This window comes from Sceloporus undulatus, chromosome 6, assembly GCF_019175285.1.
Source record: "Sceloporus undulatus isolate JIND9_A2432 ecotype Alabama chromosome 6, SceUnd_v1.1, whole genome shotgun sequence".
NCBI classification, from domain to species: Eukaryota; Metazoa; Chordata; class Lepidosauria; order Squamata; family Phrynosomatidae; genus Sceloporus; species Sceloporus undulatus.
Genome location: NC_056527.1, coordinates 154,222,985 through 154,243,276, shown reverse-complemented (window position 1 = coordinate 154,243,276; position 20,292 = coordinate 154,222,985). Strand labels below are relative to the sequence as shown.

The following is a 20,292-nucleotide window of genomic DNA, read 5'->3' as shown; positions in this document are numbered from 1 at the left end:
GCAAATCGCCTCTGAACAAATCTTCCCAAGAAAACCCCATGATAGGGACCCCTAAGACCACCATAAGTTGGAAATGATTTGAAGGCACCCAATGCCAAATTTCTCAATTTGCCTGGAGGAGATAGTGACTTTTAAAGAGTGTTTCAATGTTAGTGGAGATAGTGACTTTTAAAGACTGTTTCAATGTTAAACAAACAAACAAAAAATGGTTTGAGGAAATATAAGGAACTTGTCAGAAATTTTAGCTACCCTTGTCTAGATGTTCTGAGATGTTAAATGTTTTGTTAAACCTTAGACAAAGATTCTGCTCAGGAACAGTCGTGTGGCCTAGGCACTGTGGCGAGGGGACCACTGAAAAATGAAAAATGAAAACTGGATGGATTTTAGGACCCTGCGCAGCAAAGCCTGGAACTTCCCAACATTTTTCAGAGCCTCTTGCTTATTCATTCAGAGAAGGAACAAGGAAAGCTGTCCAGCCAACGGGAAAGAGCAAGTGGGACAAACTAACATTCGCACTGCAACAGGCACAGCAGACATGTGAAAAAAAAGCAAAATAAGAGAGATTGCCAAGGGGGGAAACAAGATTTTCCAGGCACCCCTCAGTCTTCCAGAACCACATTCCTTACAGATTCTTCTCCTTCACAAAGCTCAACATGAAACTTCCAGGAGAGGCCCGGAGCAGCTTAAAAGAAGACAGGAATGGACAGAGTTGAAATTCATTCACCTAAGGAAAAAGAGAACAGGGTGCAGAAAGGGGAAAGACAAGCACTTGCTGCCATAGACCCTCCAGGCTGCTTTTCACGGATTTCCTCCTCCAAAAAGCATCCCTCAACATTGATCTTGGCATCACCATGACTGCTCATGGCTTCTTCTGGGACCTGTGGGCTTTTGTAAGCTTTGGGGTTTTCCTGCTGGTCCGTGGGCAACATGCCCAAAGCAGCACTAACACGGACAACGGGCACTGGAGGCAGATGATCCAATGGGAAAACAACGGCAGAGTGTACAGCCTCCTGAACTCGGGCTCAGAGTATGTCCCAGCCAGCCAGGTGAGGGCCGACAGCAGCACAAGGGTCATGTTGGCGGATGCTGCCACCCACCAAACCCGAAGGGTGCCAGGGAACACCCGACGGCAAGCCCCAACCTTGCCAGTCAGGGCAGGATCAGATACCGTCCGGGGACAGACACGGCATCCCTTTGGCTTTGGACAGGTGCCAGACAATTGGAGAGATGGGGCCACCGGGGATGGTCACTCCAACTCCCAACGGCCTCGATCGCCCACCACTCGGCAGCGTCAAGTTGGCTCTTCTTCCTCTGCTTCTTCCTTTTCGCAGACCTCTTTTGGTCAACTCTACCCACAGTCCTCTTATCCACAGCCGCCTTATGTCAACCAGTATGAGACCTATGATCCACAGGTGCCTCGTGCCTATGATGAGACCTATACCTACTATCGTACCGCAGGAACTGGAGGGAGTGCTGTGGCTGCGGCCGCAGCCAGTGCTGGAGTCATATACCCTTTCCAGCCACAGGTGAGATATGAAGAGTATACGGAAGATCAGACCCCTTATCGAGCCCAAGGATACTATCCAGCCCCAGAGAGACCCTACGTCCCTGTGCCCCAGCAGCTTCCATCCTCCGATGGCTTAGACCGAAGGTACTCACACAGCCTCTACCATGACACAGGAACTAGCTACGACCAAAGTGTCCAAGACCCTTATTCCTCCACCCAGAACCAACAGTCTGTGGGCCAAGGGGTCCCCCTTGCAGACAACTTGCATCTCAATTCTGGATCTCCTGTGAGTACTGGCACCCAGTACAGGAATGAGCCATGGGTAGGCCAATATCCACCTTTTGGGGATGTGCCAGGAGAGCCTTATGTTCCTTCTCGTAACGTGGAAGCTCAGCCACCCTTCCGACCCTTAGACCCCCAAGGGGTCCCTAGGCCTGAGCCATATCTCCCCATCCGGAATGCGGAGCCTCCCCAACTGATTCCAGACAACCAAGGTGTTAACCAAGGTCGGATGAGCGTGGGCAGCATCTACAGACCAAATCAGAACGGACGGGGTGAGTTACTGAATCCCAAGCGTTTGTGAGAAGGGAGCTAGGGAGGAGAAGGAACAGTGCATTATGGGGTGGCTCTTTTCTTTAGGTCCCCTGAGCAGAGGTGGGGAAGAAACTGTGGGTGCATCTACACTATAGAAATAATGCTGTTTGACTGCACATAAACTGCCATGGCACTATCCTACAGAATCCTGGGATCTATAGTTTTGTGAGGCATCAGCACTCTTTGGTAGAGAAGGCTGAAGACTGAGTATAATGACAAATCCCAGGATTCCATAGGATGCACCTATAGTACTTGAACTAGGGTCAAACTGCCTTATATCTACAGTGTCAATGCACTGTGTGTGTGGCACCAGGCTTCCAGGCTGCATCCACACTGGAGAAATATTTTGATTTGATGCCATTTCAACTATCCTCGCTCAATGCTGTGGAATTCTGGGAATTGTAGTTTGTTGCAGCCCCAGAGCTCTGCTCAGAATTCCCAGAATTTGACAGCAGTGAGCCTCAGCAGTTGAGGTGGTTTCAATCTGGATTGTTTCTGCAGTGTGGATGCAGCCTGGCCTTCTTGATTAATGAGAGTTGCATCAGAGAGACTCAGACTGCACATGGCTGTGGTGTCTAAGAACAGAAAATCAAACAGCACAAAGTTAAGAGGTGATATGATGGTTCTGTTTAAATATTTAAAAAGATGTCATACTGAAGATGTAGCTCCAGAGAATAGGACTCTGAGCAATGGAGTAAAACTACACCTAAACATTAGAAAGAACTTCCTGACAGTAAGAGCTGTTCGACAATGGAAGATGCTGCCTGGGAGAGTGGTAGAGTCTCCTTCTTTGGAGGTTTTTAAGCAGAGGCTGGATGGCCATCTGTTAGGGGTGCTTTGATTGTATATTCCTGCATGGCAGAATGGGATTGGATTTGATGACCCTTGAGATCTCTTCCAACTCTATGATTTTATGACATCAAGGTGTGTCTGCACCAAAGCTTTTTAAAAGTGTGAAACAACTATTGAACAACGGTGCTTGAACCATTGGCCCAGCTGACCATGGGAACTAACAGCATTCATAGAAAAGCTTTCATGCTGGAATTGAATCAAACCAAAAGGATCCTAGAAGAAATTCATAATTTTTATGTGTGGCCTTGGATATGGGAGGGTCTTTGCATAGAACACATAGAACACAAAGAAAACATAGACTGGTTCAGGCCAGAGCTTGGGAAAGTGACTTGTATGGACTACAGCTCCCACAATCTCCCACCTCATGCCACTAGTGGCTGGGGGATTTTGAGAACTGTAGTCCAAAATAGTAATTCTCATTCAGACATCATCCAAACTACCATTCACAGGTTCCAACAAGCAATGACTTGCAGGATACCTCTTCCTATAACCCTCCCCACTTTACATATTATGCATGATGCCCCTTTCGGTAACTTTCCCAAGCTGTGCTTAAAGCACTGCTGCATATATGCTTATTTGAACCAGAGTCTAATAATACTGTGACTTGTTTTGAGATGGTGTGGGACTCATCTTAATTAGATGTTTTTAAACATAGGTTGGATGTCTACCTGCCAGGAATACCTGAGCAATGGATCCTGTACTGATAAAGGGTTGGACTGGACTGCTATTGGGTTCCCGTACAGTTTTATGATTCTGTGGCAGTAGTTTTCAGTCTTTGGTCCTCCCAATGACTGAGACTAACTTCTAGAAATCTTCTGGGAGCTGAGGTCCCGAACATCTGAAGGGTGGAGTTTATCACGCAATGGAAATTGGAAGTTTATCCCGTGAATATCCCGGAAAAATCAAATTATACGAAACAATTTCACACAACGTCACACAAAACCCGCCATTAAAGTGGCCACAAAGAAGCTTTAATGCACATCTTTTTTACTTTTGGGACTTCAGCAACAATGTATTTCCAAATCACTTTATTTGCACAATACCATGTGATAATCATTTGCGCAATTACTCGCCATTTCCGCTTCATGTGCGGGATGCTTTAAATGCGCTTTAATCTCTCTTTAATGTCAAAATCAGCCCCAGTGTGATAAACTCCAGTCAAAAGTTGTCTGCAGGTGACGTACGCTCCCCTGGGGTGTTTTTGTGGCTCCCAGGGCCCTCTCAAATCTCCCAAGGTGATCATGTTCTTTTCTTTGAAACAACAAGCAAATCGGAAGTGCTTCTGCTCGTGGTGATAATGCCCCCATGCCCTACAGGGCTCTGGGCTTGCTTAAGACCAAGAGTGGACTTAAAAAAAAACAACACCTATTACAGGGTTCTCTGGGGTTGAGAGGATGTGACTCGCCCAAGGTCACCCAGCAGGTTTCCATGGATGAGCAGAGAATCGAACCCTGATCTCCAGAGTCCTAGTCCTATTATGCTCAAACCACTACACCATACTGGCCATAAATCTAATTATTAGCCCAGACTAAATTCGACCCATTGAGTCAATTGCATTTACCTATATTTTGACTCACTATTCCACAACTGAGTCAACAGGTCTACTTGAATTGGATCCAGACAACAGGACTCGAGCCCAGGATTGTTACACCCAAGAAAAGATAGAGAGGGGGTTTCATTGCAAGCTACATAAGGCAAACACTCCTAATATCAGAACTGTCCCGCTTTTACGTGGTCAGCATTTGGCCAACATCCTTTCCCCAAAGACCTGTACCTCCCGATTAGATAACCCAACAGTCTTGGAATTTAGGGGAATCCCAGTGGTCCAAGAGGATGCCAAACTCTAAGTTTGTTTTTGAAATTAGACCTCTCCGGTCAATGTTTCCTCCAAGCGACAGCGAACAAAGGGCTGTGTTTATGAGCTTGACCTGATGCCTTCCTGGCTTGCCTCCAGATGCTCTTCGTCTTACAGGCCAAAGAGAGCCATAAGTGTAAATATCCTTGTCAGCTCTATCAAGACATAGGTCAGCTTTTCTCAAATAAAACCAAACCCTTGCTCCTTTTTTACTTGGCTCTTCTCAGCTTTCCCCTCCTTGGTTTAGTTTAAACCAGTTGGGGAAGATGCAAAATAATTCTCATAAACCATTCCATGGGGAGAATCCATCTCATCCTTAGGATTCAGATGAGGTCGAGGACGACAGTCTGTCTACAGTGAGTCATACTCCACTAAAGGTCATATAAAGATTCAACTCAACCCAGTTTCATAAACAAATGCTTATTGGGAACAGATCATGTTCTCCAGACCAAAACACTGTTGCACTACACAATTACAGTGGGCCCTTGGTATCTGCTAGGGTTTGGTGCCAGGACCTCCATGGATACAAAAATCCATGGATGCTCAAGTCCCATTGAATACAATGGCATAGTAAAAAGGTTTTCTTATTGGAATTGATATATTTTAAAAATGTTTTCAAGCTATGGATGCTTGAATCCGTAGATGAAAAAGCAGTGGATATGGAGGGCTGACTGTATGGCACTAGGAATCCACTTTGACTGCCACAGCAACTCTGCATGGAATCCTGGGGTTTGTAGTCTGATGAGGTACTAGGGGTCTCAGAATGAGAATTCTAAATGCATCTGCCTCAATAACTATCCAGTATCCCCTAGGATGTTGCCATGGCTGTTAACATGGGATTATAGTACTATTATTGTTTAGAACTTTATCCCAAGTCTCTTCCCTGTTATTGTTTGTACTAACTTGGTCCAGTGAGGAACTGAACTCTTGCAAAGAACTATTAGTTGATCTATCATAGGGGTGAACAACTGTTGAAGTCCACGGGCCAATTTTCTGCCTTTTCAGGCTTTGACCTTTGCGGATTTGATTATTTGTGGTTTTGGTTAACATGTTCTCTCTAGGAATCTCTAAGTCCTCCAGCACAATTCTGCTGGAAAAGTTGACCACAGAGTTGTGCTGGAGAACGTAGAATTTCCTAGAGAAGACACTTCTCTAGGCATTTCTGGGTCCTCCAGCATGATTCTGTGATCAACTTCTAGCAGATATTGCACTGGAGGACCTGGAGATCTCTAGAGAGGTGTTCTAGAGAGATATTCTCTTAGGCAAAAAGACTAGTGCCTTTTTATTTGGGGATTTTCCACATGAGTGTGGAGGGACCACTGTAATCTCAAAGGTTCTACAAGATCTCTCTACATACTAGCTCTTACAAAGTTGATCTTGCAGCTCTAAATCAGTAAGAAGTTTCCTCCCAAATAAAGGGAGAAGATGGAGCTCAGATGAAATTAATCACTGGGTGGGGGGACCCTACAAGGCAGTAGATAACATTGGAAGCTAGTGAGCAGAGATCTTGACCAGGCCTTATGTTGGTAATCAACCATTTGAAAAGAAAACGTTGTCTCCTATCAGGCAGACCTGACCCAATGACCAACAGATGACCAACATTCCTGCTTGGAGCTGACTTTCCCAACTCCTTTGCTGCCTCCACATGTCTCTGATTAGATTTATTTCCATTTTATTTCCGTATATGTACAATGGTCACTTAGCAACAGTTCAGTTTAGCATATTTGTCTTGGATTCCCACCGGGGCTTTGATTCATCGCGTGGGCGTTGGGATGATGGTCTCCCCCCCCCCTTTCCTTCCTCCTTTCCGTTTACAAGATTGCATGAATCTCAGATAAGGACACTTAAGTGAGACAACCTGGCTTCTCTGGGTTCATTTCACTGCTCGCTTATAATCTTAAGAATGGTGCTCCTTCCTTGATTTCCTGCAGAGAGAGGTAACAGGAAGGTCCTGACCCCATGTAGCCTGCTCTGAAAAAAATCCTTGACAGTTTGGAGAGAAAGGAGCCACAGAGAGGAATTTGCATCTCTTGGCTGAATCTGAATCATTCCTTTCTGGCTTATCGGAAATTCCCTGTGCAGCTTCAATTGCTTTCATCCTTCTCCTATAAACAATGTTTACATAGCAGTGCAAGCACACAAGAGCTGTCCATTCCATTTAAGAAGGAAGCACATTTAACGTGCCCAGATGTTCCCAGATAGGGAACATAGGAAACAGCCTTGGACTGAATCAGGCCGTAGTTGATGGAGATGCCTCTACCCCAGCCTTGTCAAAAAAAACGACGACTGAACTACAGAAAACTGAGGCCTGGGGCCTCTTCTCACTACACAATTACAGTTGGCCCTTTATATCCACAGATTTTTTTATCCATGGATTCAAGCATCCACGGCTTGAAAATATTCAAAAAATATATAAGTTCCAAAAAGGAAGCCTTGATTTTGCCATTTTATATAATGGACATCATTTTACTATCTATTGTATTTAATGGGACTTGAGCATGCACAGATTTTGGGATCCATGGGGTGTCCTGGAACCAAACCCTACCAGATATCTAGAGCCCACTGTATAGTGCTATGATTCCACTTTAATTGCCACAGCAATATCCTGTGGAATCCCAGTCTCTATAGTTTGTTGTTCTTGTCTTGTTCTTTTTCACCTTCAAGTTGTTTCCAATTTATGGCGACCTTAAAGCAAACATATTGTGGGGTTTTCTTGACAAGATTTGTTCAGAGAGGTGGTTTGCCATTGCCTTCCCTTGAGGCTGAGAGAATGTGACTTGCCCTAGGTCACCCAGTGGGTTTCGTGGCTGAGCCATGAATCGAATCCTGGCTTCCAGAGTTGCAGTCCAACACTAAAAGCATTATGCCATGCTGGCTCCCCCAAGTTATCATTTCTAATTTGGTTAGAGTTCTATAGATTAAGGATTTTAAGAAAGAGCATTTACAATTCAGGGCCAAAGAGCTCCAGCTCCTCACCAGACTACAAATCTCAGTATCCCAGGCCCATTAAAGCAAATCACACATTTGTAATCGTGGCTACTGCCACACTGCTAAATTAATGCAGTTTGATACCACTTTGATTGCCCATGCTATGGAATCCTGGGATTTGTAGTTTGTTGTGGCACCAGAGATCTCTCACAAAGGAAGGTAAATAGCTCACAAAACTACAGATCCCAGGATTAGGTAGCACTGATCCATGGCACATAAAGCGGTGTCAGACAGCATTAACGTTTTATGTGAAAAAGCCCCTGATGAATCTGGGATTTTCTCCATTCAAAGCATAGTTTTGCTTTTTTGGACTACAGTTCTCAGTGCAAAGTGTTGAAAGTACAAAAGCAGGTTGCACACAATCAGCTCAGTGTTTGAGGGGAGGAAGAAGAGGAGGGATTTTGTCTTTCCCAGTAAGCTCAGGCATAAGCAAACTGCTGCACCATCTCCTAGTTTATGACTTCTTCCTAATTATTAACTTTTGCCATCTTGAGCATACTCTGATGTTAGTTGTTGTTGTGTGCCTTCAAGCTATTTCCAACTTGCGGGTACACTAAGGCAAACCTATCATAAGGTTTTCTTGGCAAGAGGAGGTTTGCTATTGCCTTCCTCTGCAACTGAGAGAGTGTGACACCCAATGTCACCCAATAGGTTTCTGTGATGGAACAGGGATTCGAACCCTAGTCTCCAGAATCCTAATCCAACACACCAAACCACTACACCATGTTATCTCCTTCTTGGCCATATTTGCCCCAGTTTTTATCTGTGAAATGTTAGAAGGCATGACCTATCAGAGGGCCACCTTTCTGGAACAGAGACCTCCATTTGATGTCAATTATTGCAAGCAAAAGAGGATTTTTACAGAGTAAACGGTAACAAATCCCTTTCCTTCTCAAATGCATGCATGAAATCACTTACTCATAAAGATATGTCCCCTCCCCTTAAAACATTGACAATTGACTTAGGGGAGTGTTTGGGATGGGTGGGAGAGATGTCTCAAATTTTATTTCTGGAAGGCAAGAGCTCAGCTAAAGAAACTGTTCCCCCATCACACGCATACGCACATAAATGCACTGACTTCTCTTAATGTGAGAATCCCTGGCGCATTACCTCAGCAGAAATGACCAAGCATCGAGGCAGGAAATGAAAGCCAAAGTGGTGATGTGATTCCTCCAGGGAGGACAGCCTGAGAAACAAGGAGGCATTGTTCTTTTCGGCTCTTGGAAAAACAAATCAGGGTCTAATGGTGTTCCCACTGAAATCTGCAAAGGGGCTTATGTTATATGGCTGGAGAGGGAGAGATCAGAAAGGGTAGACTTTAGCATTGCGTAGCTCACTGCCTTTTCTGAATTAAACTGTGTGAATTGTGTGTTTTAATTTTGCACAAGAAGAGAGTGCATGCTCAGGACATTTCTGAAAACATCACAAAACTAAATGACTGATGCACATGGACAGCACACCCTCCAAATGTCCAGATTTGGTAGCGACAGTCCCAATGAACCCTCTCTTGTCTCTCTTTTCCAGTTGCTTTTAAAGTATCTCAGGCCCCATCCCCACTTACAGATAAATCAGTGTGCAATCCAAATCGATGGATCAATTCGACAGCAGAGTGTGGTTCCCACTACATTTGTCTGGATTGAATTTTTCCCTCCAAAACAATCCACTTGTGGTTCTCATTCACAAATGAATTGATTCAAAATTATTCAGTTCCAGCTAGCTGAAGGGGAAATTGGAATCGATTCCAATCCACATGTGGTTCGCACTTGCACAGATTCGATTTATCGAAAAAGAAGCAGAAAAAATCAGCGTCAAAAAGATGCAAGTTAAATAGGTCTAGTGCATGGCTCCTCTCTCAGAATCGCTTCAGCGATTCAGATTAGTGGCAACCAGGTTCGTTTGACCCACTTCAAATCGATTCATGGTTTTAAACCGATTCCAGTTTAAAAAGTAGTGGAAATGAGGCCTCAGTTTCTCTTTCTTTCCCTCCCACTTCCCTGCTTTGTCCTCAGCTCACTTCAGTTGCTGCAGACTGCATCCAAAGTGCAAAAATAGGTTGCACTCAGAAGTAGACAAATCTTGTCTTTCCCTGTAGGCTTCAGCAAAAGCTAACTGCTGCAGCTTCTCCTAGTTTGTGTGTTCTTCCCTTTTACAAACTTTTGTCCTCCTGACCCCACTCAGATGTTGCTTGGTCTCATGTGTCCTGATTTTCACCTGTGAAATGTCAGAGGGTATAGACTCCATCTGCAAATAACATTGGCCAGAGTATCCTTCAGGACTGAAACCCAAAACTTAGGGTGATGTCTCAAAGGGAATGTGTGCCATTAACCATAAGCATCAATCGCAGGAACACAGACTATACAGTTTAAATAAAAAAAACACTATGTGAGAGCCAGCATGGTGTAGTGCTCTGACCATTGGACTATGGCCCTGGAGTCCAGAGTTCAAATCCCCACTCTGCCGTGAAAACCCACTGGATGATCTTGGACAAGCCAAGTACTCTCATCCTCAGAGAAAAGCAAAGGCAAACCCTCTCTGAAAAATCTTGCCAAGGAAATTCTGTAATAGGTTCACCTTAGGGTTGTCGTAAGGCATACAATAACAACCACATCCAACAAATGAGGAAATGACCCACATACATGCCTTTCAAGGTTGAGCTCTTACCCCGAGATTCCTCCCCTTTAACCTGAGGTCCAGATAGGAGCATCCTGAGATCTAGGAATCCTATTTGCAAAGGTGATGCAAGTAATCTGACCTACTGTATATACTCATGAATAAGTTTACAAATTTTAGTCAAAAAATTGGCCCCAAAAGCCAGGGTCGACTTATCCATGGGTCAATGCAAGTACTGTACTTTAACTCTCACACATACATATATAGGCGCTGTCCCCTTTCTTTGAATAGAGTGGTAAAAGATGAGAGCTATCCTGAGAGCACTAAAAAGAAGCATAGATCACCTCTACTCTCTCATCTGTCTAGCCTTTACAATGAGCACAGACAGTTATGCCTGCCAGAATTTGCTAAATTCTCCAGCATTATTTTCCTTTGCATCATACTTTACATCTTTTATTACATGCCCCTAAGTTTTATCCTCAACTTATCAATGGATCATAACAAAATCCATAATCTTGGCCCCAAAACCTGCCCTTGACATATACGTGAGGTCGATTTATAGTTGAGGATACAGTATATGGTAAATCCAAATGCTAGCCCCAGTTGGATTGGACTATTCAGCAAATAACTGAGTGGGTCTACTCTAGTTCGAGAGCCAACCTGGTGTAATGGTTTGCAGGTTGGACTACGACTCTAAAGAGCAAGATTCAAATCCTTGCACAGTCATGAAAACCCACTAGGTGACCTTGGTCAAGTCACACTCTCTCAGCCTCAGAGAATGGTAATGGCAAATCCTCTCTGAACAACTCTTGCCAAGAAACTCCTGTGATAGGTTTGTCCAAAAGTCAGAAACAAATTGAAGGCATTCAACAACAACTTTAGTTAGGACTGGCCCTTTAAACCCGTTATCTTTTTCTTGGGAAGCATTTGCCAACCTACACTTCAAGAGAACTGAATTTTAAGTACTCCAATGCAATATCTTCAATATCCTTTTCTTTTCTTTTCTTGCAGTTGGTTTGCCCGGTAGCAGATCTCTGCATGTTTTTTATGCTGAGATTATCGGCTGCCTGCTTATAGTTATTGCTTCTAAATAGGCATCAGCTGCTCTGATAGTCTTTTCATGGAAGAGTAGATTAAGAAGAATGGGGCAATGCTTTATTAAAATGCTTTTGTTTTCAGTTATTTATTTATTACATGCGCATCCTTCTCTTTGCCAAAGAAATTCATTGCCTTTAATTATGTTAGGCATCATTCCATACTTATCTGTGTGCAGTAAATACCGTATATATAACATATATACTATAAGTCAAGAAATTTGTGCCCCAAAATTGACCCTAAAATCTTGGGTAGACTTATATAAGGGTCAATACTTCAGTAGTGCTTAGAAGGGTCCTAAAGCGAGCATGCCCCAAACTACATTAACACCAATTCCTTCCCCCTCCAATCCATTTTGCAAGCCTTTGCTTCCTATCGGAAAAACTCCCCATTTAAATCCACTTGCTTCTCTTTCTACTCCCTTTTGCAAGCTTTTGCTTCCTATTGGAAAAACCTCTCTATTTAAATCCACTTGTTTCTCTCTTGCTCCCTTTTGCAAGACCTGGCTTCCTATGGAAAAACCTCTCCATTTAACTCCACTTGCTTCTTTCTCTGCTCCCTTTTGCAAGACCTGGGCATGGTACAGACATGCCTTTTGTGCCGTGCTGGTGGCGTAGTAGGGTTAAGGGACTGCGCGGCAGGTTCTCCATAAGTTAGAATTGAATTGAAGGCAAATTACAGCAACTATATACCAACACTTGCTTCTCTTTCCAGGCCTCCCAGACCTTGTACCTGATCCAAATTATGTCCAGGCTTCAACTTATGTCCAACGGGCTCACCTCTATTCCCTCCGTTGCGCTGCAGAAGAAAAGTGCCTTGCAAGGTAATGCTCTCCCTTCTTTCTGTCAGACCTAGGCTGAATCTGCACTGCAAAATTAATGCAATGTTCAATCTGCTTTAACTACCATAACTCAATGCTATGAAATTCTGGCATTTGTAGTTTTGGGAGATATTTAGCCTTCTCTGTCAGAGAGATCTGGAGTCACAACAAACTATGGAACCCACAATTCAATACATTGGCATCAGGACAGTTAAAGGGGTGCCAAACTGCATTAATTCTGCAGTGTGGCTGTTTTAACTTGTTTCACCTGGTATTAAATTTTCTGGCTTTTAATGGATAAACTATTTAATGTAGTTGCAATCTTTTAAAATTATTGGTATTATTGTTTTGAATGGGTTTTTGATCTCGGCCGTGTGATCCTAACAGATAGGGCCAGATATCAACATTTTAATAAATACAATAAAATAAATTTATAGAGAGGTCTTGTAGCACCTTTGAGACTAACTGAAAGAAAGAAGCTGGCAACATGAGCCTTTTTAGACTTCAGTCTCCTTCCTCAGATGCATTTGGTGGCATCTGAGGAAGTAGACTGAAGTCTACAAAAGCTCATGCTGCTAATTTCTTTCTTTCAGTTAGTCTCAACAGTGCTACCAAATCTCTCTATCTACTGATTCTACAGACTAACATGGCTATATCTTTGAATAAAATACATTATTCAGCTAAGAAATGTACATAAAACAGCATTAATCTACAGTGTCACTGCAGTCTTATCCTGTCATGGAAGGTTGGGTTTTTCTCTCTGACCAAAAATGGTTCGTGTTGCATTGGCCTGCTGTCTCTTTATTCCTGCTCACATTTGTGATTTTGGTTTGCCACTGGAAAAACCTAGAGTGCATACAAGTTAGTTTTTTTGGATTAAAGGGTTTGCATTTATGACTGATGTTTTCCCAGAAAGCAAATTTCCTATTCTTGGGATGTACTTTTATGTTCTTCCAGCACTGCCTATACCCCTGAAGCCACAGACTACGATGTCCGGGTGCTCTTGCGTTTCCCCCAGCGAGTGAAGAACCAGGGGACAGCAGATTTCCTGCCCAATCGGGCTCGCCATACCTGGGAGTGGCACAGCTGCCATCAGTGAGTACCAGGGAATTAGTGGGATTTTGAGGTTGGCAGGAAGTGGCATTGGGAAGGGATTGGACATAACCAGGCTTCCTTGTATCCCATCATTTCTCAATCTCTTTCCCAACGCACAGAGTGCTTAGCTACTGCCCATGGGGATGAGAAGGAGACAGAATATGAAAGTTAGAAACGTTTGCTTTGGGGGTTTGAACCTCTAGAATTCCCCAGCTCCCAAAACAGTGGTGTATACCCTCCAGCATTTCACAGTTTTAAACTGGAAAGCACATTTCCAAGCAACATTAGAGAGTGTCAAGATGGTGAAGGTTATTAATGAGAATGAACACACAAACTAGGAGAGGCTGCAGCAGTTTACTATTTAAATGTCTGTTAAATAAATCAATTCTTTAAAAAATAATTTTAAAAATTCTTTTAAAATTTCCTTTTAATTTTTTCCCCTTTAAAAACCATCAAATATTAACAATTTTTACTTTAACCATAAGAAACTATGTACATGTAAACATACTGAGGCTGTGAGTTGTAAGTTTGATCCTAGAGGAGGGCTCCAAGGTTGACTCAACCTTCCATCCTTTTGTAGGTTGGTAAAATGAGTACCCAGCTTGTTGGGGGCAATTGGCTTACAGATTGTAAACTGCTTAGAGAGTGCTGTTCACTGAGAAATTGTATAGAAATACACTTGCTATTGCTTGTGATTGCTATGAGACATTCAAAAAGTGGAACAAAAGCTCTTCCAATATGAAAAAGTAGTGGATGGTGTAGCTCAACCAGCATGAGGCTTGGTATGTGAGCAGGATGATCACAGGTTATGGCAACATCCAACCCTTGGTATCTGTTCCTAATGCAGGCTTGCATGTAGGTTAGAATCATAGAATCACAGAGTTAGAAGAGAGCCCAAGGGCCATCCAATCCAAACCCATTTTGTCATACTTGAACTCACAATCAAAGTACCCCCGACAGATGGCCATTAAGCCTCTGTTTAAAGCCCTCCAAAGAAGGAGATTCCATCACTCTCCGATGGAGTGTGTTCCACTTCTGTGTTGTTCCCTTCTTTCCCATCCGCAGGCATTACCACAGCATGGATGAATTCAGCCACTACGACTTGCTAGATGCTGCCACAGGCAAGAAAGTGGCCGAGGGCCACAAAGCGAGTTTTTGCCTGGAAGACACCACCTGTGACTTTGGGAACCTCAAGCGCTACGCCTGCACATCACACACACAGGTGGGAAGAAAGGAAGGGCTGCTCAGGTTTTGGAGGGATCCAACTCTCATACCCTCCAACATTTCACAGATGAAAGCTGGGATGTGTGTGGCCAAGCAACATCAGAGTTTGGTCAAGATGGCAAATGTTATTCATGAAGGAGAACACACAAGCTAGAAGTTGCAGCAGTTTGGTTTTGTCTAGGTCGACTGGGAAGGATCAAATTCCCCCTTCTCTCCTCTTGCTGTACTGAGTGCCAACTACTTTTGCACTTTGAACTAAGATGAGGATGAAGGGGGCAAGTGGGAAAAAGAGAGAGACTGGGGCATTTTAAAAGCAGCTGGGAAAAAATAGGATTAATTGAGATTGTGCCTGCTAAATCCAGACACTTGTAGGGTATGTGGTCTTTGACAAACAGCATGCAGTACTGTTGAGGTCTATTCCTTAGGACCAAAACCTGGGTTGTAGTGGAGTCCTGTCTTGCAGGATCAAACTGCTAGTACTTCTTGATTTTCAGGATTAAGGAAATAATTTACTGTTGCCACTACTTTCCCCATTTCGTCTAGTTTAGCACAATATTCACATTTGCTGAAGTGGGTCAATCATCCCAGCAACAATGAGTTGTTATGCTAGCCATCTAATTCTGGGGTGGTTTAGTTTTAAATGAGTAACTCAGACCCCATACAATACTTTAAAGCTTCACGTTTTTGCTCTTTTTCCAGGGTTTGAGTCCTGGTTGTTATGATACATATAATGCTGACATTGATTGCCAGTGGATTGATATCACCGATGTACAGCCTGGGAACTATATTCTAAAGGTAAGTGTAAGTTTAAATCTTTGGTGGTAATGAAGGAGGCATAATAATAATAATAATAAATAATTACTTCTGGATACTACAACTTCCCCCAGCCGGTATGGCCACTGGCTGGAGAGCCTCTGGGACTTGTAGTACCAAAAAGGAACTTTCTCACACTCCTGGCTACAGTACACTTTGAAATGTCTCATGTCAAAAATTAGCTCCATAAGAACGGGGAAATGAGAACCATTTCTGTGTTCTTTTGTGTGCACTGCTACTGTGCCAGAAACGTCTTTTGTGTTTTCTTCTTGGCAATGAAAATGTTTTGCGGCCGAAATGGAGTTCTCCCACCCTTTTGCATATTAGTTTGTTTTCTCTGTAAGGGAGAATATTATAGACGCAAGGATTTCATTCTGTGGATGGGGTAAACAGGGTCAGCCAGGAGCATTTTGCTGCCTAAAGCTAAGGAAAACATGGTTCCCTCTCTCCTCCATTCCCCTGCAAGAGTCAACTGGAAGTACAGCTCAGTTTTATGCCCAAAGTGGCAATGGGTGGGAGAGCAGCCTCAGCCATAGGTATGGGGTACCTCAGGCCCCGGTATTAATTTCAGCCCTCTGAATCCCCTTTCCCTCAACCAGTAGGAGCCAGTGGCATCCATGTCAGTGGGGTGGCATATCCATTCTCGGGACAAAGGGTGAAAGTGGGAGGAGAAGAGAAACTAGGACATTGTAAAAGCAATGGAAAAAGTGGAACAGTAGAGGATTAATCAGGACTATCCCTGTCAAATGAGGACAGTTGGAGGGTATTGCCTTTCTCTTTGGGGTGAATGCAGTTTTCCATATGAAAGGCTTACTTGTACTCTCTGTCATTGCAGGTCCAAGTGAACCCCAAATATATTGTGATGGAGTCAGACTTCACCAACAACGTGGTGAGGTGCAACGTTCACTACACTGGGCGCTACGTGGCCACTACAAATTGCAAAATCTCCCAGTAAGAGTTTTTCTTGTTGAACGCTTTCTTTTATTTTCCTTTGTCTGAGCCAAACATGATGTATCAAACTCTTTGGGCAGAAAAGTGAAGCAAGCTGGGGTCTATTGGAATGATGATGGGACGTAACAGCACTCCTGAGATGTCACCAAGGCACTGTGGAAATAATCCAATTTGACACCGCTTTAACTGCCATGCCTCAGTGCCACGGAATTCTGGAAACTGTAGTCTTGTGAGACCTTTAGTCTTCTCTGTCAAAAAGCTCTGGGGCCACAACAAACTACAATTCCCAGAATTTCATAGCATGAAGCCATGGCAGTTAAAGCAATGTCAAACTCCATTACTTCTGCAGTGCAGATGCAATCTATGTTACAGTTGTACTGTAATATACTTATGTCTTTGTTGCTGAAAAAAGAATGAATTACAAGTAATTCCATTTGTTTTATATATACCTTATACACATTTGTTGTTGTTGTGGTGTGCCTTCAATTCATTTGCAACTTACGATGATCCAAAAGTGAATTTATCACGGATTTTTTTTCTTGACAAGATTTGTTCAGAGGGGGTTTGTCTTCTCTTTCTTCTGGGGCTGAGAGTATGTGACTTACCCAAGGTCACCCAGTGGGTTTTAATGGTTTCACCCCTTTCCCCATGGCAGCATCCTTTGGTGTCTTCCTAGCTTTTATGTGCTGTTTTCTCCATTCTGAAAGATGGAAATGCCTCTCCAAAGCTTGAGTTCTTCACACTGCATTGTTACAGCACTATGACTCCACTTCAACTGCCATGGCTGCATGCTATGGAATCCTGGGATTTGTAGTTTTGCGAAACACTAAAACAGATCTCTTGTAATAACCAGTACACTGCACCAAATAACCAGAGAACAACAAAGAGAGAAGGCTCTTGCCATCCCACCCAGGACTAATGGGTTTCTGGGGGCATCTGCAGTGAGAGAAAAGCTGGGGGAAATGACCATTTAGGATTACAATTCCCAGAATGCCCCAAGGTAGGGGAATCTGGGAAATGTAGTCCAAAAAGGTTACTTTCCCCAGCTCTTGACAAAGGTCATACAGAAAACAGACTCCTGGTTAGGAATGATCTCATGTTCTTATAGGAACAAGCTAACCAGACATCCTCATTTTCCCGGGCATGTCCAGGAGAAATTCCAAAATGTCCTCCATTCTGAGCATGACAAAGAAGCATGAACTTATATTTGCCATATATACTTGACTATAAGTCGATCTCACATATAAGTCAAGAATAAGTTTGGGGGCCAAAATTATGGATTTTGGTATGACTCATAGATAAGTCGAGGGACATATAAGGATGTAAAGGATGAAGCAAAGGAAAACAACACCAAAGAACTTACAAAATCCCAGCAAGTATAAATATTTGTACTCACACTGAAGGCTGGATGCATGAGAGAGTAGAAGGGGTCAGTGCTTCCAGAGCAGATGAAACTCTTGCCTATCACCAGGAGCCAGTTATATCTACAGCTTACAAGTACAGTACTTACATTGACCTGTGGATAAGTCAGCTCAGGTGTTTTGGGTCCATTTTTTAACTTAAAATTCTAGACTTATACATGATTATATATAGTATATGAGTGTTTTTAGCTTTTATTTTGTAATGTCTTACTTTTTCCTGAATATCCTACATTTTGCAGTGACTCTTTTGCATTTAGGACATCTGGTCTCCATGTATAGGAAATTCTTCTGCCTATGTAAACTGCACTTAAACAAAATAGGGCAAATCTGCCATTGCAGGGGCACAGAAAGAGGCAGGTTAATGTCGATTTGAGCTTCCACAACACTATCATTTCATCCTGACCATGAGCTGCAGCTTTGATCTTGCCTTCCTGTGCCTCTCTGCCTGATTTTTTGCTTCCTAGGGTTGACCAAAGTGTGCAGTTTTTTGCATGCTTCCAGTTTCTTAACCACATTTGCTGGACAGCCAGGATAAATAGGCGCCTTCCCAGAAATGCATGGCGATGCTTGTTGATTTTGACAAGGGAACTGAGAGGGAAAAGAAAGAGGAAGGGAGTGTTTTCCCCTAAAATTTTATAGCTATATGGCTGCTCTTTATATATATATTTTTCAAGTCTCATTAAAAATGCATTGCTCCAATTGGGATTTTGAACAGAGAAGCAGGCAGACAGCTTTATTTGGCAGAGTCTGGAACCGAGGCTACAGTGAGTCTTTTGGGGGGGCAGATTTCCCAACTGGCCAACAAATGCAACCATCAGTTGTATGGAAGCACTAGTTTTGCTCTCATTGTTGTTTCTGGCTTATGGTGACCCTATCATTGGGTTTTCTTGGTAAGATTGGTTCAGAGACAGATTGCCATTGCCATTGCCATTGCCTTCCCATGAGGCTGAGAGCATGTGACTTGCCCAAGGTGACCCAGTGGGATTCTATAGTATAGTATTTTAACTGTGAGTTTTATGTGTTTTTAATTGTCTTTTGTATTCCAGTGTGTTCTATTCTGTCTCAAGGAGAGTTGTGAAAGAAATAATAGTTATGATTATCATATATTACTATTATTATTATTAGCATAAGACCTGAGCCTTACACTTCTCCCCCTGCTTCTTTTCCAGGTCTTAATTTCCAACCAGATGGTAGACGCCTTCTCCTCTCTCCACTCCAAATATTTCTCAAGGTGGAAGAACCCAACAAAGCAGCGATCAGAGGGTGACCAGCATCTTTCTGAGATTTTTTTTCAAAAAATCAAAAACATGGCATTGTTATGTTTTGAGAGCACAAGTTAAAATGACAATTGTCACTTCAAATACTTTTATAAAGCCTTGGTTTTTAACCTCTGTTTCGTTCACAAGATCTCTGGGTTCCTTGAGAGGGTGGGCAAGGGTTGCTGTGCAAACAGGACCCTGCATGAATGTCTATGGTCTTCAAAGGCAGTTAAACCTTGGATTGCCCATCCCTGCTATAAATGAATGCAGCCATCACAAAATATACAACAACAACAAAGTCTGTGGTAACCTTCGAAGTAAGTTACACATTGGATCATCTCTTTCTCTCCCCAGAGTTCTCATCACTTGGAAAACTGGGATCCAGGTGCATAACAATATCACTACATGCTTGTGTACACAATCATCTAGTGATATTGTTATGCACCTGTATCCTGGTTTTCAAGTGATGAGAACCCTGAGGAGAGAAAGAGATGATCCAAGGTTTAACTTCCTTCGTAGGTTACTACAGACTTTGTTGTTGTTGTACATTTTGTGATGGTTGCATTCATTTATAGCAGGGATGGGCAACCCATTTTCCTCAAGAGCTGCATTCTTTCACAGGTAATCTGTCATGGTAGCTGGTAGCTTCTCTGTCAGTGGAACGGCAAATCCACCCTAGGATCAAATCTGAACTGTAAAAATGCTGTTCATGGTGCTGGACCCATTTGGAAGCCCTTGACTATTGTATGTACTCATGTATAAGTCTAGAAATTTAGGTCAAAAAATTGACCCAAAAAAAACTTGAGTCAACTTATCCATTGGGCCAATGTAAGTACTGTACTTTAATTCTCATTAAAAGAGGAACCATCCCCTGGTGAAAGGCAAGAGTGTCATTTGCCCTGGAAGCAGTGAACTCCCTCTATTTTCTCATCCATCCAGCCATTAGTATGAGTACAAACAGTTGTGCCTGCTGGAATTCTGTAAGTACTTGGCATTGTTTTCCTTTGCTTCATCCTTACATCCTTTCTTAGATGCTCCTAAGTTTTACTCTCAACTTGAGTCATATCAAAATCCATAATTCTGGTCTCAAAACTTGCCCTTGACTTATACATGAGGTCGACTGATAGTCAAGTATACACGGTATTCCTTTAAAGCAGAGGTGGGTCAAGCACAGGCCTCTGGCCCAGTGCCTCTAGAATCATTTTTAT

The 20,292-nt window shown here is 43.0% G+C and overlaps 1 protein-coding gene across 1 annotated transcript; it reads left to right on the top strand.

Annotated features, from left to right (window-relative positions):
- Positions 1-462: 462 nt before the first annotated feature.
- On the top strand, positions 463-19,216 carry LOXL1 (lysyl oxidase like 1). Its single transcript, XM_042477636.1, has 7 exons — positions 463-2,061; positions 12,216-12,324; positions 13,279-13,416; positions 14,482-14,638; positions 15,340-15,435; positions 16,289-16,404; positions 18,995-19,216. The coding sequence occupies exons 1-7, from the start codon at positions 852-854 to the stop codon at positions 18,999-19,001; spliced, it is 1,833 nt and encodes a 610-aa protein (XP_042333570.1). The 5' UTR covers positions 463-851; the 3' UTR covers positions 19,002-19,216.
- Positions 19,217-20,292: the final 1,076 nt, after the last annotated feature.